The sequence below is a fragment of the Bos indicus x Bos taurus genome, chromosome 16 (assembly GCF_003369695.1).
Source record: "Bos indicus x Bos taurus breed Angus x Brahman F1 hybrid chromosome 16, Bos_hybrid_MaternalHap_v2.0, whole genome shotgun sequence".
NCBI classification, from domain to species: Eukaryota; Metazoa; Chordata; class Mammalia; order Artiodactyla; family Bovidae; genus Bos; species Bos indicus x Bos taurus.
In genome coordinates, this window is record NC_040091.1 from 28,692,833 (window position 1) to 28,710,056 (window position 17,224).

General features: G+C 49.3%; 1 protein-coding gene across 2 annotated transcripts in view; it reads right to left on the reverse strand.

Annotated features, from left to right (window-relative positions):
- Positions 1-3,709: 3,709 nt before the first annotated feature.
- The window catches only part of PARP1 (poly(ADP-ribose) polymerase 1), a 41,489-nt gene continuing 27,974 nt past the window's right edge, over positions 3,710-17,224 (reverse strand). The window contains exons 14-23 of one of the 2 annotated variants that reach the window (XM_027564617.1): positions 14,626-14,754; positions 11,715-11,798; positions 9,925-10,047; positions 9,254-9,382; positions 7,711-7,809; positions 7,055-7,207; positions 6,039-6,166; positions 5,215-5,276; positions 4,537-4,651; positions 3,710-4,258 (exon numbers count right to left, since the gene is read on the reverse strand). In XM_027564617.1, coding sequence (XP_027420418.1) covers positions 4,177-4,258; positions 4,537-4,651; positions 5,215-5,276; positions 6,039-6,166; positions 7,055-7,207; positions 7,711-7,809; positions 9,254-9,382; positions 9,925-10,047; positions 11,715-11,798; positions 14,626-14,754 — 1,104 coding nt within the window. In that variant the 3' untranslated portion in view covers positions 3,710-4,176. The remainder of the gene's footprint in view (positions 4,259-4,536; positions 4,652-5,214; positions 5,277-6,038; positions 6,167-7,054; positions 7,208-7,710; positions 7,810-9,253; positions 9,383-9,924; positions 10,048-11,714; positions 11,799-14,625; positions 14,755-17,224) is intronic. The other variant, XM_027564618.1, reaches the window with a different exon arrangement.

A 17,224-nucleotide genomic window follows, 5' to 3' on the forward strand; every position in this document is an offset into this window, starting at 1 on the left:
CTGCCTGTGTTGTGCTTAGTCGCTCAGTTGTGTCTGACTCTTCGTGACCCCATGGACTGTAGCCCACCAGGCTCCTCTGTCCATGGGGATTCTCCAGGCAAGAATACTAGAGTGGGTTGCCATGCCCTCTTCCAGGGGATCTTCCCAACCCAGGGATCGAACCTGGGTCTCCCACATTACAGGTGGATTTTTTACCATCTGAGCCACCAGGAAAGCCCAAGAATACTGGAGTGGGTAGCCTATCCCTTTTCCAGGGACCTTCCTGACACAGAAATTGAACTGGGGTCTCCTGCATTGCAAGAGGATTCTTCACCAGCTGAGCTACCAGGGAAGCCCCACAATGACATTTATAGACACTTTATAAACAATTTTACATTTATAGCCCTTCTAACCCATCATCTCACATCCTAGGCTCAGGCCACTCAGGCCAGTTGTCTACAGCCCCGTACTTGGTTATTTCAGTTGTTTATGCTCGGGTCATAAAACCACAATTGTTACCTATAGCTTTCTTCCCTACTTCTTCTGTCCTCAGTCTGAACCTTAGCTGATGTTTTTGACCTGGTGAAGCGCCCAAACTATCGTTCCTGAGGGTCAGGTCCCCAACAGCCCCACCACTGTAACAGGCTGCGGACTTCCACTGACCGCAGCTCCGCTCCCCACCCCACCCCCGTCCAACTACGCCATGGACAAGGTGATGCTAAGCCCCCGGGCTGCAGACTGTCCTTCCACCTCCAAGGTCCAGCGTCCCAATCTCCCACTGGGTAATGTCACATTAGCCAGCAGAGTAACCCCTTTCTCTGCCTGTGGAGATGGTGGTTTTTAGAGCCCTAAAGTGGCAGCCTTATCTTCCAAGTCGGTGGAACCACTGTCGTGGCCCCTAGGGAAGCATGTCTCCCTCAGGCCTTGGACTTCCAAACCAGCAGAGCTCCAGGGGAAGTCACACGTGGCAAGAGTCAGGAGCTATGCCCACTCTAGCCCTTGCTTCTAGCACCACAGGCTAGTATCTGATCTAAAACATATTCTGGGGGACTTCCCTGGAAGTCCAGTGGTTAAGACTATGCTTCTAATGCAGGGGGCGAGGGTTTGACCCCATCGAGGAACTAAGATCTCACAGGCCCTGTGGTGCAGCCTCACCCCGTTTGGCACACTGGCTCAGCTTTAGGACCCATTCCACCTTCAATGAGGCCACATCTGGGTGAATGGACACGTGGCAAACCCAGTTGACTTACGGGCACGAGCCCATTGCTGCAAGGTGAGACCCCCTGCCCAGAAAGGCACAGTGGTGGAACAGGGCTAATGCCCAGGTGTCCCCATCTCCAGCCCTGTCCACCAGTCGGCAACCTCTTACCTGAGGAAAATGTTTGCAGGCCGTTATCTTTTTATTTTCCAAAATGAGTCTCCAAAAATGTACCTGCTTATAACCTAGATCCTGGCCTGGCTTTGCTCTCCTAAGCCAGAGAAATGCAAATAGGACCTGCCTGATGATCTTTCAGGCAAAGGTTACTGGGCAGAAGTGAGGCAGGTGGTGGGATGTTGGTCATCACTACTCTGGACCCCACAAAACCAGCTATAAGCTCCCAGGGAGCCACAATACGAAAAGCCTTACTTAGAACACCATTCCTTTAAAAAAACAACTCCCAGTATTTGGGGAATTGAAGAGGAAGTGATGCTACTTTGGAAATATGAAATCCTTAAAGTAGCTGGGTGACAAGGAGAGTAATTAAAACCAGCCCAACAGGTTGGAGATAAACCTATCCCTGATATTCAGATCCTCATGGAGAGAAGACACAAGGTGTGTGGAGCAGGTCAAAGGGCTTTCAGCGTGAACACTGAACACAGAACACACTCTGCATGGCCAAGCTGCCACTGGGCTTAACTCAGGGGACCCTAAAAGCACAGTGTTTGGGGGTTTACCCCAGTGCGAAACTCCAGTCATCACATCACTATAGCAGCTTCACAGGAGTGCTCTCACAGGGTTGTTCGAGGCGCTGTTCTCAGCCTCCAAAAGAGGGCAGCAAGAGAGAACTGCCAATGCAAACCCTGTTGGTTAACACATTGGAGTGATGGGTGGTGCTTCTGCTTAGAACATTTAAACCACGGGCATGCGCCACGCTGTGTGAACAGTGTGGACTGAAACGTGAGCCAAATGCTGTCTCTGGCAGCTGCGGCCGTCCAAGGGCATTTCCAGGCAAAGGCAGGAGGGCAGGCAGCTCCCAGCAGAGGCCCAGGGCTGCACCTTGGCTCACCAGGCACCCTGTGCTTCTGTATGATTTACAATTTTAAACTAACTATACACATTTTAGCTGCTAACCTCAATTTTTGTAAAGTGAAGGAAGAAAATAAAAATATGAATATTGAAACATAACATGGCAGGTTCCCTCTTTTAGCAAGAAAGTATGGAATCAGAATCTCTTTTAAAGAAAGAAATCACTTCTGATTATAGAAAACCCATTAAGCAATCACTCCAATCTAAAAATACTCTGTTTAATCAGGTACTGTGGTGCAGGGAGGGGTGGGGGCTGGTAATTGCCCTTCTCTGTGCTGATAAAAAAAAATGGTGAAGAGTACAGAATATTCAGGATCTAGGGAGGCTGAGAGCATTACTGAGTGGCCAGCTAACCAGGAGAGGGGCCTCAGGTTGATTTTGCTAAGGATTTTCATCAAAAGTTAAGGACACCAAACAAAAGATAAAGAAGCTGGTTTGCCTGTTTCTGAAATACGACACCCTAACTTGGGTTTTGTGTGGCCCTTAAATTTTATTAACTGCAGAAAGCCACAAATATGGCTACCAAGACACACAGTCACAGTTCATAACTGCACCTGCCGCTATCATCACTTCAATGTAACAACTCAGAGAAAATGTGTTTTTCTTCTGTCCTGTCTGGAATGAAGTCTGCTCTTTGTTCCTCTGACCCAGAACACCTGTGTGTCTGGGGCTGCAACAGCAGCTCATTCTGAGGCCTTCTCTTACCTGTGACTCCACCTTCTAGCCCTCACTTCCCATTCTCCTTCTGTAGAAGGTTTAATAAAGTGTCACAAGATACCATTCTGGCTTTCAGGGAACTTAATTGTAAATATTTAATAAGCACTATGCTCCAATATACAGCAGTGGCAGGAGGCAACGTAGTATGTGTAAGATAACACTCCACAGAAAGGAAGTGCATGCTGACACAGGTTTATCACCGCCAACTATCTGATAAACTGAAGAGAAAGAAGCATGGTCTCCTATGCTTGGCTTTCTGTTACTCAGATGGGGCTTTCCTACTGGCCACTGCTGTATGTTGCCTGGCACATTCTGGGGTTTCATGGATACGGGTGCAAACAATCCCCCTACAGTCTCTGTGGACCTTGCACTGTGAAGATGAACAGATCCGCAGTCAGAAGGAGACCAAACACACATAACGACAGAAGCCATTTCCATTTTAATCCAGAATTACTATTAGCCCTTTGGTATTTTGGTGATGCTAGTCTTAATTTAGAAGACAAAATTGCTCAGAGGAAAACAGAATTTTAAATGCAATCTAAAACTACTACGTATTCCGAGAGCTTCCATGTTCACGAGTTTCTAGAAAAGGAAAGTGCCTTTTGTTTCTCAGTATGAGAAATTGTTAAAGCTCCTCCCTGTGGTCTCCCAACACTTCTCACCAAAAAACAAGAGGCTGAAAGGGTGACAACAAATACAAAGTGAAAAAAAAAAAAAAAAAGGAAATTTAAATAGTATGAAATTAGTTTTTATTTTGACCTCAAAATAAACACTTAACATTTTTCCAAAACTAAAGATGAATACTTAAAAACAAGGGTAGAAGATTATTTTTTTCCTTCCCTGGGGAAACCAGTAAGGCAGATGTTCTAATGTGGCCTGCAAGGCTCTTTCATTGGACTAATCTAGACACAGGTAAGACCCTCCCCAGCTTTTCCGCTATTGTCAGTTGCACCTACCAGGGTTATGGCTGGCAGGAGAAAAACCCCGAAACCACCCCCCGCCCGCTCCCCCGCCCAACACAATCAAGGGATTTGAAAAGCTGGGAAAATCGCTGAAACATGTGACCAAGTGTTCATATAAAATCCCTTCTAAGGAGACTGAGTGAAGCTACTATGCCTCAGCAACTCAGCTGAGGTTTCTGCCTGGCCAGTCAGTGCAAAGCACGCCAGTCACCAGCCTGCGCACCTCACAGCTCACCACAGGGATGTCTTAAAGTTGAACTTCAGCTTCAGCAGGTACTTCAGGTGGACCTGAGCAATGTCGTAGACGATGTACCTGGAGGGGAAGTGTGTCAAGGTACAAACGCTTCCACAAAGGAGGGCATGCTTGCTGCCCATAAGCTGGCCTACGGCCACACGCCACAAACCCTCCCAGGTCGGGGGCTGGGTCTCTCATCCTGACCGGGGAGACCACTGAGGGGAACTGTTCCCCGTGAGACACACCACGGGACAGTCTTGAGCCAGCCCGCCCCTGGGTGAACTGGCTGCATTTAAGTGACTTCACAGCCCCAGACCGTTGCTTGAGGCATGCATAGCACACTCGTAAAAGGATACTCGTTATACAGCAGACAGGTGTCATTAACACCAGATGAAATCCCTGTCCCGAGAGGCACCTCCACACCATCCACAGTAATACTAGCCGATGGGTCAGGGGTAGTTTTGCCTAAACCTGCAGGACAGAAGGCAGACGGGATACGATTTGTGGAAACATGCCGAAAACGGTCCAGAGAGATGAGATCTGTATATACATTTAAAAGACATACGAAACCCAATACTGTGTCCTCTTTCCAGACATACAGCTGTAGGTATACAGCAAGTTCCAGCCTAACTGATTTTCATCAGCATAGTAGTGCCCCCACCCTGCTTTCCGTTAAGTAGAATTCCAAAGCCCTCGCTTCACCTAGGCAGAAGGAAGTCCTAAATCATTACGGGCTATGAGCTATAGCAATTCAAGAAGCTCTAGGTACCACTATGCCACCAGAAGGCCCTCAATACTGAAGCGAGGAGTCAGGTTAGAACCCAAAGTCAGTGCACCTGGTAATTAGCAGCGGGAACCAGAACTCTTCTATGGCATTTGTAAAACCAGGGTCATTTGTGGCCAGAGTCAAACATTTTTAAAAAAAAAAAAGAACTTGTAACAGCTAGCCACAGAAACTATGACTTCGGGGGAAACAAAGCCCCCTCCCTGTGCCGTCCTAGGTACCTGCAGCAGCAGCTTCCGAAACACATTACCTTTGACACTGTGCTTGCCCTTGGGTAACTTGCTGATATGCGAAGCATGTTTCAGTTCATACCTATAAGAGAAGGTAGTTTCAGAAGAGCCTCTAAAGTCACTGGGCTCTCAGACCAACAGTACAAACAGCAAAGCAAGGCCACAGAAGCTGCTGAGACCACCACTCAGAGAGCCCAGTCCACGTTCCCTGCTAGGAGCTCCCCCCTCTGCTCTGGTTCTAGACATGGAAGGTGCAGCCCCCTTTGAACAGCTGGTGCCAACGATCACTGCCAGAAGGCTGCTTCCAGGAAAGGGCCCGATTAGAGCTATGGTGTAGCTGCCATTGTGGAACTTTGTCCAGTCCAGGACCCTGAGACCCCTCCTGGTCTATTACATAACCCTGCTCTCTTTGGATTATGGTCGATAAGGCCAAGGTGGACAACCAATCCAAGCTAGGCCAATCAGATTTTCTCTGCAAGGAATCTGCAACTGGGATTAAGATTCCAATTCAACCTGAGTTGGTCTCAGAAAGGAAATCTAAAAATCAGTAGGGGGACAGGGGCAATGAAGTGACCACCCTCTGTGCTTCCCAGTCCACAGGAAGAACAGAACTGCCAGTACCTGAGGCCTGGCTGTCTTCCTGTCTTGGTTTTGTGAAGCATTTCTGTGCCTCCCTCATTCACTTAACTTGCATTGGTGTCTGACACCCACCGCCGAACTGGTGGGTCCTATAACTGTGGTGGGGAATTTCCAGGATCACACCTATCCAGGGGAAGCTCCTTCCTGCAGCTCACCCCATCCACCCCCATCAAGTGCCACCAGCCCCAGAGCTGGGGTTACTCACATGTTTCCAAGGGCAACTTCTCCCAACAGGATCAAGCCTATTGGGTCTCCCTGGGACGTGTGGCAGTAGTTGGCACTCTTGGAGACCATGTCGGCGAAATAGATTCCCTTACCAAACATGTAGCCCGTCTAGAGAGATGGAAAAGGGACAGTTGAAAACCTTCTAATGGGAGCGCTGACTGTGAGCCAGGTGCCAAGAAAACAGCCCTGACAGGTTACTAGCAGCCCCCACAGAGGGCAGAGGCTTGTGCTCAGGAGCAGGTTGTTCAGATCCCAGCTCCACCTGCTGCCTAGGGGCTGTGAGAAGTCACTGGGATCTCTTTGGACCTCACTTTCTTCGCTGAACTGGGGAAAAGAACCCTATGGGGCTGCTGTGAAAATTAAATGAGCTACTAACGGCTTCTTAGACCAGGGTGTGGCACATGTGAACACCCGGTAAACACAACTATACTTTTTTTATTCCTTTAAGGGAAAATGGAGTTAAGAGACATTAGAGTGTTTGCTGCTGCACGGCACAGTGGACTCTGCCACACTAACAAGTCCGGTCATTAAGCTCCTTGCTTTCTACAACTACAGAACAAGGGGCCTGGCAGACCCTTCTTAAGTTCCTGCCTGTGGGTCACGTCTATAATTGAGCAGCAGACTCTACCAAGGCAGACTGGAGGTCCCCAGCTGGGAGGTGGGAGAGGTAGGTTGAAACTCAGCCTGGCCCGTGGCCAAAGTCTGTGCTCTCTGCCAGTCAACACCCAATTATCATTCACAGCAGGGTCTGCAAAACATTTCACTTCCTCTGTTCCAGAAATTGTGTGCAGCTTGGTAGTAAGGTCAGGAAAGGGCCGTGCGGCAACGCTCACCTTAACCACCATGGTTGTGCCTTCATCTTTAAACAAGGCTGTGTGGTCACAGAGGCACACAGAGGCTTCCCACACAAGTACCCACAGGGCTCAAGTGGAGATGGCTGCAGAGATGGGCAGAGTCCACCCCTCTCCTGCTATGGCTCCCGGGCCAGGCACGTACCACAGGTGCTTCAGGTGGGGCTATCCGGAGACCCTGGGACAGGATGCCCGCGAAGTTGGTGGTCCTGGACCCGTGCCACAGCAGCCTCCGGTTATGCAGCTGCTTAAACGGCTTGTAACGCTGGCTTTCCCCTTCGCGCTCTATCTTGAAGATCTGGTCGGAGTTATTACATAAAGGAGACAGGTGGAAGGAGCCACAGGTTACTGTGGGGGAACTGGAAGATCCGAAGAGACACAGGAACAGAGCTGAGACACGTGAGGCCTTCTGCAGTACGTAAGGTGTTCCAATCGGGCTGGGATGCACCGACAGACACTCAAGGTCTCGTCCAGTAGGGACCAGCAGCTGAATGCATACTGCGTGCAGCAGAGGCACACCTGAGGCACTTTATTTTGGATCTCTCATAATAGTTCTGATTCCAAAACTAGGCGAGAACTAGGTTTTTGGAATGGTAGGTAGGAAATGTCCTTTAAAACAGAATAAAAAGCCAACCCCAAACCACAAGACTATGGACTTTTGTGTCCCACAAACAACTGTGTCACTTCCTCTGGTTATTTAAAGCAAAGCCAACTGCTCTTTTCTACCCAGCCCAGGTCGGAGGAATGGGCAGGGAAGAGCTGACAGGACACAAAGGGGGCAGAGGGAGGAGAGAGCCTTACGTCGACGACTTCTAAGTCGTACGCGTTGTGTGTGGTCGCGTGAGTGTTCTTCACATACTTCCTAATGATCTCGGCTTCTTCGGAATCTTTGTCCACAACCTAGAAATAAAGCATCCTGGAATCAGAGCAAGGAGAGCCACACAGAGGCAGGGAGAACAACAATAGGCTCAGTTGACGCACAAGTAATACATGGCTCACGTGGAGCCCGGGTGGGAGAGAGCCAGCCTGTGTTCCAGGCCCCCCATCTCCTCGGGCATCACCTGTTTGCATGATCCCAGCCTCCCTCCTGCCTTAGAACCCTATGCTTTGGGCCATCACGAAAGCTAGGAACGTGGGGCTCACTGGGAGCAGGGAACCTCTACAATGAGGAGCTAGCTGGCTCTCAGGTAATAGTCCCCTTAACCATAACTTAAGCAGGAGATCCTGGGTTCAATCCTTGGATCGGGAAGATCCCCTGGAGAAGGGAATGACAATCCACTCTAGTATTCTTGCCTGGAGAATTCCATGGACAGAGGAGCCTGGCGGGCTACAGTTCATGGGGTCACCAAGAGTTGGAAATGACTTTGCTTGCGTGTACTGAACTGAACCATGACTTAAAGCCCCAGGGCCAGGAGACACCCTGCAGCCAAGACCTGCAACCAAAAGCAGTGAGGATACGACAGACTCTAGGGCTTTTGACGACGGTGATGGGTGCTCCATTTGAATCCTCAGGGACAGCACATCGTGGCTCAGAGCAAATGTGCACTAAATAACCGTCAGATAATGGAATCTCTGCCTAAATCAATGAGTGTGTGATGGGACTTATATTTTCAGTCTAATCCAAAGTTCAGAGAATGCAGAAATTCTAGTTCTCCTCATTGCTTCTTAATTAAATGGCTTCACAATCATTAACGGAGACATTAACAAACCCCTTCATGAAGAACTAGGCTGTTTGGTATCCTACTGGCATACACCCACACACCACACAAAACCTATACTTTGTCCTAAGGATGGAGCAAAGGCTCTTTTTAGTTATGTAAACACAGGACACCAGGCTGAACAGATCCCAGTGTACTTGAACTTCCTCACACTGCAGGGCAGGACATGGGCTGTGAAATGAGGCACATGTGAGATGTGAGACCAGGCTCAAAGCCAGGGCAAGCCTGCAGCTAAGGCAAAAATTTCTCCGGTTGGCCAAGGCAGGGTGATTTCTGCCCAAGCCTCCAACAGACTCAAGTTCAAGAACTGTGCGCACCAACACAGCCACTCTGACCCCAGAGGACATGCATCTAGGCACCGCAGCTTTATTACGGCTGCCATCAGCGCTTGCCTTCACTTGGAAGCCTGCCTCGCAAACAAGGTGCTTCTTTACAGGTGAAGGCTCTGAGGTTCTCAGAGGAGCACAAGCAGAAACACCGAGGAACCTTATCAGGATGGTCAATCCATGGACCCCAGCAATCTGTTTTAACAAGCTCTCTAGGAGATCCCGATGCATGTTTAAGTTTGGGGACCACTGTTCTTGGGACAGAGGGTCTGATGCTTCAGAAAGGGCAGGCCCTGTTACCTTAATGTCAGTTTTGAGCTTCTCATAGTTGACATCAATGGGGTCCTTGCTGCTGTCATCAGAACCACCCCTGAGTAGACTGTAGGCCACCTCAATATCCAGCAGGTTGTCTAGCATTTCCACCTTGGCCTGGAGGAAAGGAAAACCTAGAGCTAAGTACAAGGCGAGGGAGAAACTCACCCAGAACCCAGACAATGTCTAACACAGTGACAAGGTCCCTCCCAGGTGTCCAGGGACAGCCTGTTCTCTGTTCACAGGGTACACGCCTAAGGATTTCTGGAATGCTAAGGAGGCTCGCTCTCCAGGGCAGAAGAGGCAGCAACCACATGGCTGTGTGTGTGGGGTTTCTCTCCCACACACTGGTGACAGGTGGAGACCTCTCACTGGCTGCCTAATGAAGGAGAAAGGGAAAGCAGAGACAAAGATGCTCCCCGCCTCTCCTATAGTTCTTTTCCCCCAGACTGATGTGGTTCAGCAAGGGCAGGAAAACCCAACTGTTCTACCCATGGTCAGGCTCCTGATATGGGGAGATACCCTACTTTGAAATGAGAGCCCAGCAGTGGGCCTGGCCACCGCCCTCGGGGATCACAACACAGAGGGGCAGTGATGAGGGAGTGACACCCAGCCCTGCACAGCCCAGACCAGTGGCTCCTCCTGGGCCGCGGTGCTACCTGCACGCTGTTTGCGTTGTTCAGCAGCGGGGGCTTCTTCATCCCGAAGTCGTGGGGGATCAGGGTGTAGAAGCGGTTGGAGAGATCCAGGATGTGAGAGTCACTGCTGCCCTGGGACAGTGCCTTTGGGGGGAGGGAACAGAGGGAACAGAGGGAACAGAGGCACCGCTGAGCTCCCAGCACTTTGCCGGACTCTCTCCTCTGGAAGCCGGGTGCTGCCGCCAAGTCTGTGTGGCCAGGCCAGGAAACCACCTTCTGCAACGCCTGTCAGCTGGGCAGCGGCAGGATCCCATCCTCAAACCGGGTGGCTCTGGACACATGGGCTTCCCGTACACGACTTCACGTGTACAGACAGTTGTGCATTTATATACCCATAAACCCTGCACCGCTATGCAAAATACCCACTGGGGCATGTTGATGGTGGGCACACTGGCTGTTGCTACAGAAGTCTTTCAACTTTCTGCGTGTTTGAAAAGATTTCACAACAAACTGTCGGGGACTTCTGTGGTGGTCCAGTGGTTAAGAATCTGCTTTCTAATGGAGGTAACGTGAGTTCAATCCACGTTTGGGGAACTAAGATCCCACATGCCATGGGGCAACTAAGCCCGAGCATCACCAACTACGGTGAAGCCTGTGCACTGCCACAAAGAACCCACAGGTCACAACTAAGACCTGATACAACAACAACAAAAAAAAACAACACTCCTTGAGGGGGAGAAAAAAAGACCCTTTGCTATAAAATTCAATCCGGCCGCCTAGGCCACTGACCTTCATCTTTAAGGCGGGGGCGGGGTGGGGCGGGCCAGGGCCAGCACAGAAAGGTGAGCCCCTCCCCAGGCCGCACTGCTAGTCAGTGCTCCACGCAGAAGGTGCTCAGTAAACGCACAAAGAAACGGAGGAGCTGGACCCCTAGTCAGTGCACGCTCGGCAGACACCCTCGGTGCCTACAGGAGGGTAAAGGGGCAACGAGTCAGCACCTGAAGCCCTAGGTTGGCTTCTCACGGTGACTCGGGCTTGTCCTCGTTGTAAACCTCTGCCTGTGCTGCAGGCTGCTCTGTGCAACAGGCAAAGGACACCACCCCAGCCCCTCCGCCTGGACATTCTGGAATGGGAAAGAGCTCAGGCTGAGCAGGCTTTCAGGTCTCTGGCATTGGGTAACAAGGAAAGAGGTCAACTGATCAGGACTGGCTGTAACCGGATTTAACCGCTACATTTCAGGGCCTCCTCTCCAGCATCAGCTAAAGTCCCCTGCCCTGGTCCGACTTCAGCGTCCTGTGTGGTTTTCTTCTTTCATGTGCCATCCCCAAACACAAGTGGAACCCTCCAGGGCAGAGGCTGGAAGACACTGGGGACGGGGGACCTTGGGAGATGCTCAGCCAAGTGGACGTGGAATGAACATGAGCAAGAGCAAAGCGATATTTAACTGCGTGATGATGCTACTTGATGATTTCCTAGTAACTGCCAAATAAACTCAGCCTCTCTTAAGGACACACAGAATAAAATCAGAACGTTTTTATGAGGCAGGAGAATGAAATTCCTCATCAGGCATAAAGTGTTTACTTCATATCTGACAACTGAAAACACTGCTAATTCATTAGGATTGTGATCACCTTACTTTGTTTGTCATACTTGATGAACTGAAAACCATCTAAATCAGCAGGAATCAGTATGTCTATTTTCTTAACCTTGAGTAAATGTACTGCTGCATTCCCCACCAGAGGACGACAGGCAGCCCAGGAGATGCCCCTGCCCCCAGCATGGGGCAGCTGGAGGAGAGGCTGGCGTCTTACCTGCTGGACCTCACTGAGGATGGAGTATGCAGCCTGGATCTGCCTTTTGCTCAGCTTCCCCAAGGGCATCTTCTGAAGGTCAATCTGAGGAGACAGGGGGATTTTTTCCCTTTGAAAGCTGGGCACTGTCCGGCGTGATGATGGGAGAGCCGGACTGAACATCACCCCAGGCCTTCTGGGCTCCAAAAGAAGCAGACACAGTCTGTTTGGCCCTCCTAAGGAGACCTGGTGACCCAATTCCACAGGCTGTGCAGCCCTACCCCCAGTGCAGTGGATGGGAGTCTGTGAGAGAAGACTCTTTGTTCATTTACGGCAGAGATAAGCCAAGCCCCCACCCCTGTACTGGGTTTGAAACAGTCCCACACTTCTGGAAGAAAACACAGCAGGACTCTCATCTAATTCCCAAGTGAGGCCCTCCCTGGGGTCTCAGAGCCAAGGCCATCCCCAGCCAGAAAATAACCATAAAGTGGTGAAAATTATTTTTAAAACGACATGCTCCTGAACATACATACTGACATCAAGCTAACAATGTACCCCTCAAATCAGTCACCCTGAAGGTTAAACATCTGTCCCTACAACAGTGTTGCTCACAACACCCTGGGAACCAGCAGGAAGGCAGGGAGCTGGCTGCAGTGGGAGAAGCATGAACTCTGTGGCCAGGGGTCTGGTCACCAGCTATGGAGCGAGGCACCCACTCCCTATGGGAACGACCTGCCTGAATGCTGGCTAGGCCCCCTCCTCTATCAGCCCCCCACGGGGCCCCCTGCTCTGAATCCTGAGCCGCTGTCTCTAGGGTTGTTTCCAGCAGAACTCCTGAGCTCCTGGCCCCGGGACTGCACTTAGCCCATCTTTGGGGCTAGTGTCTGCGGGGCCTGGAACAAAGATGGAGCTGGACAAGCGCTCAAGAAGTGGAACTGCTATCTGATTAGATGAAATATTAAGAGGATGTGAAAGTGCTCACACCCAACAGGCCCCAGTTAGGGGCCAGTGGTGACAGCGTCTGCGTTCTCAGTACTGCCCATCCGCCCATCCCCGGGAGAGCTGCTTTCTGGGAAGAGTTTAAACAGTTGGAGTGCAGTCCAGGGAAGAGGATGGGTAATGTATTCTGAGCCAAGGACACAGTATAGTAAAAGAGCAGAGTGACCCAAGCATGGACTGTGAGTTGGCTCTAAAGCAATTCTAAAGAGGGAACTCCAGAAGATATACTCCAAGAACAGTGTGACCAGAGTGACAGCAGAGACTCTGAGGGAAGCCCTTCCTGAGCTGGGTAATTCTGGTGCTTGTTTTAAAAAGACCTGGTTTCTCTAACCCACACCCTCAGATGCACAGACACAGCCCACAAGAACAAGGAAAGGGCTCAACCAGCACAAGCCACCTCCACTCGCGACTGTGGGCTGCAGTGGGGAAGGAGGCTTCAAAGCTGGAGCGTGGGCTCTGGACTCAGCGCACACCCTCCCCGGCCCGGCTCGGACTCTGCTCTGGTCTCAGGACTCACCTGCTCCAGGGGAGCACACAGTGCCCCTGGTTACTATGTTTCCTTATCTACCTGGTTACCCCATTTCATGTGCAGTCCATTGGGCTGGGAGTGGGTGCCCCACTCTCCACATGCCCAACCCACTTAGTTCCGTGTCTCTAGGCTGTTTTAGAGTGTATGTGTGCTAAGTTGCTCAGTCATGTCTGACCCTTTGCAACCCCATGGACTATAGCCCATCAGGCTCCACTGTGATGGGGTTCTCCAGGCAAGAATACTGGAGTGGGGTTGCTATGCCTTCCTCCAGGGGATCTTCCCAACCAAGGTCTCCCACATTGCAGGTGGATTCTTTATCGTCTGAGCCACCAGGGAAAGCCCTTTTTAGAGTATAAAACAATATTAAAAAAAAAAAGTCATTTCACATAGAGAGACTGGGTCTGATGACAGCTGAGAAATTCTATGAATCACAGAGAAGCCAGAGTACAGAAAGCCAGAAAGGGTATGTGGAACCTTTCTTTTGAAAGATTCATGAAATGAAGATGCCCCTGCCCACTCTGGTACACCTCTTCTCTAGGCATTCTTGCTGAGCCTGCCCATAAGCTGTTCAAACCTGTCAGACCTCCTAGCAAGAAGCCTGGTTGTATATCTACTTGAACAAGATATCTGCAGAAGCCCTAGCTATCTTCACACCTGTTAGGGGTGTCTAAGTCATGACCCAACACTGTAACAACAGCAGAGCCCCAGCAGTCCTGCCAGGCTGGGCTTAAGACAGGGAGATGCAGGGCTGAGGAAGAGAAGCTGCTAGTGGTCTCTACAACCCAGATTTGTCTTGCCTTCTTTAAGGCTGGCTGGAAGAAGCAGAGAGGAAGCAAGCTGGTGAAGGGGCAGGATGGTCAAGGCTAATCTGCAACGCCTGCACTCCGCTGGTCCCTGCTTCTTTTTCAAAGCGGCTCCAAGCTTAGAGGCAGCAAGAACATTCATCTCCCAGGGGACAAACAGAGAGCACCTGGCCCTGGCTGGTGGTCCCTGCCACTTTTCCAGTCATCACTTCCCCCTCCCCTCCACCCTATGATTGGCTGGTATGAATTTTATCTGATGAAGCAAGTGTCAGAAGCTCTCTGCTGGTCACAGCAGTTCTTTCACTGTAAATGGGCTCCATCTTGGACTTCCATGACAACTCCAAGTGGCCTATTTGGTTGAGCCACAAAAGAACCATGCCCCACACTCCTTTATGGCAACTTCAAGGGAAAAAGTGCAATGGGGACAACATACCATCTATTTCACAACAGGCCAATGATTCTCTGTGAAAGTGTAGGTACCCCAGGCCACAGAACTCCTATATGTCTCAGGCTGAAGACCAGCCATTGAACTCGTTGCCAACTCAGCACTCCAATCATCCACCCCAGCAAATGCTCATAAATATAACAAAAGTGCAATAACCTCATACTCCACCATGGCTTTCTTCATACTCTCTACATCAAAGATCATCTTAATGAGGTTCTGCACTGGCTTGGGGAGCTTGGACTTGGTGCCAGGGTTTACTGTCAACTTCTTCACCGCCTCTTCATCCTGTAGGGAAAATCAGGAAGAGACCCAATTAAACAACCCAAGCAAAGTTGTGGTAGTGTCATCTGGCAGAGAAAGGATACAGGATGGAGTGCCACCAAAAGGTTAAAAAAAAAAAAAAAAAAGGCTGCATGTTCATCCAAAAGGTTTGGCATTAGTTGCCAGGAGGAAGATGTTGAGTATGGACAGGATGAGACTGCCTGTGCGCCCCAGATCCTCTCAGCTGCTCCCGATTCTTATTCCAGACACCACCGAAGCATCCAGTTCTGCACAGGCAGACCTGCAGGCACCCGCACGGCCTCCCACGCTGTTGTTGCTGGTGCCCTGTGCCTGGGAACCTGCCCAGTGCCCATTCATGCCCAACGTGGAACTGCTGGCACCTATGAGGGCAAACCTTAAACCCAAGGCACACTGGACTGATGGACAAATTCTGCCTCCTTTCTTCTCTTACACTGCCTCACCCAAGGCTGAATTCACACAGCCTTCTCTATAGTGCCAAAGGATCAAGCAACCAGTCCCACTTCCTGTCAGGCAGCTTGACAGCGTTAGAGCACATACGAGCATCATCCCTACCCCTCACCCCTGCTCCCTGGGATTGCTCTTCCTAATATACTAACAACACAAGACTTATAACTCCAGCCAGCTGGGGATCCCAGGCTGAGCCAAGACCCTGACTGAATGAGGGTAACTGGTGTTGGGCTTTGCTCCTGGAATCTGCTTGGCTTAATGAAGCTGCAGAGAAGAACCCGTGTGCTAGTGCTCAGGGTGCTGCTGTCAGTGTCACAGTGGATCTACTCTCAATGCTGAAACACACGTCTTTGCATGCATTCTTATCTTCCAGCTGTAACTTTACTTGAAGGCAAACTATTAATATGTTAAAAAGCCTTATTTATATGCATATACTGTAACCAGGAACTCTTAAGGATAGTAAACAAAAAGGCATACAAATATGTACATCAGCATCATTATAGCGAATATCTAAAAATAATCTAAACATCTAACTGGGGGATGGGAGAGTGTTGTTTGGTAAATTACAAACTACAGCCACCCACGAGACCTGGGTTTTGATCTCTGTGTCAGGAAGATCCCCTGGAGGACAGCATGGCAACCCACTCCAGTATTCTTGCCTGGAGAATCCCATGGACAGAGGAGCCTGGTGGGCTAAAGTCCATGGGGTTGCAAAGAGTTGGACGTGACTGAGCAACTAACACTATTATTACTACCAGAGGATGGAATTCTATACAGACTTTAGAAATGATGCTCTAGTTCAGTACCATTTAATAGAGTAGCCCCTGGTTCTGACATGTGGTCATTCTGGATTGAGATATGTTTTAAGAGCTAGAAAAACATCAGCTATCAAAGACTGAGTTAAAAAAAAAAAAAAAGGAAAGCTATTTCGATATCAACATATCAAAATGATAATATTTTGGACATACTGGGTTAACTAGTATTAATGTCACTCTTCTTACTTCATAAAATGTAGCCACTAGAATATTTAAAATTGCATAAGTGGCTGCATCTCTCTGTTGGACAGCACCGCTCTAGAGGACACGGGGAAATACTCCTAGAACATTAAGGCAAAACGTGGGTGGTAGCAACACAGTGCGTAAGGAAAGACTCCAGGGCTACGGTGGCTAAAAGTACCTGTCAACTGAAAAGAAGAATATACAGACATATACCTTGAGCTTAACTTTTCTGTACCTTTGTACACCTCAGGTGCCAGCCACCCTTCCTTGCAGTTGAAAATGTGCATATAATTTACATAGTTTCTCTCTATCCTCTGCACATCCGTGGATTCAACCACCATGGATTGTATGGAACTGCAGTATTTACAATGAAAAAATTCCACATGTAAGTGGACCCATGTAATTCAAACTTGTGTTGTTCAACTGTACATCTTTTTGAAATGCAAAAAATAAACTCAGTAGGGAGCACTGCTGAGTTAGACCAAGTATGTCCAACACTCAAGTCCAAGTTCTCTACCCCAACATTATATAAGAGTTAATTTCTGTTTTTAATGGTAAAGTTCATGACACTCTATAAACTAGAGAACTTACAGTTTACAAATTCGTCAAATCCCCCTTTGACACATTAGACCTCAAAGATTCCAGTTAAAACCTGTACCACTGCAGTAAATCTCTTTCCCTCTGCATAATAAATGTGCACCACCCCTCATTATAAAAGCAACAGGTTTTCATATAGAAACAATGTAAGAATTTTGTCAAAAACAAATGGCCTCAATAGTATCAGTCAAGAGACACTGGAAGGTTGCCTGGTAATATAAAGGGAGACGATCAAGCTACAAATAAAAATAATGGGAAATTATCAGGAAATAATTTAGGACTAAAAACTGTGACCCAGTGTAGTCACTATAATTCTATCTTGATGATAAAGCAAGTCGCATGACCTTCAGATAAGCAACCTCTATGAACTCCTCCCTCCTTGTGTTTAGGGAGCAATTCCAAAGACTGCT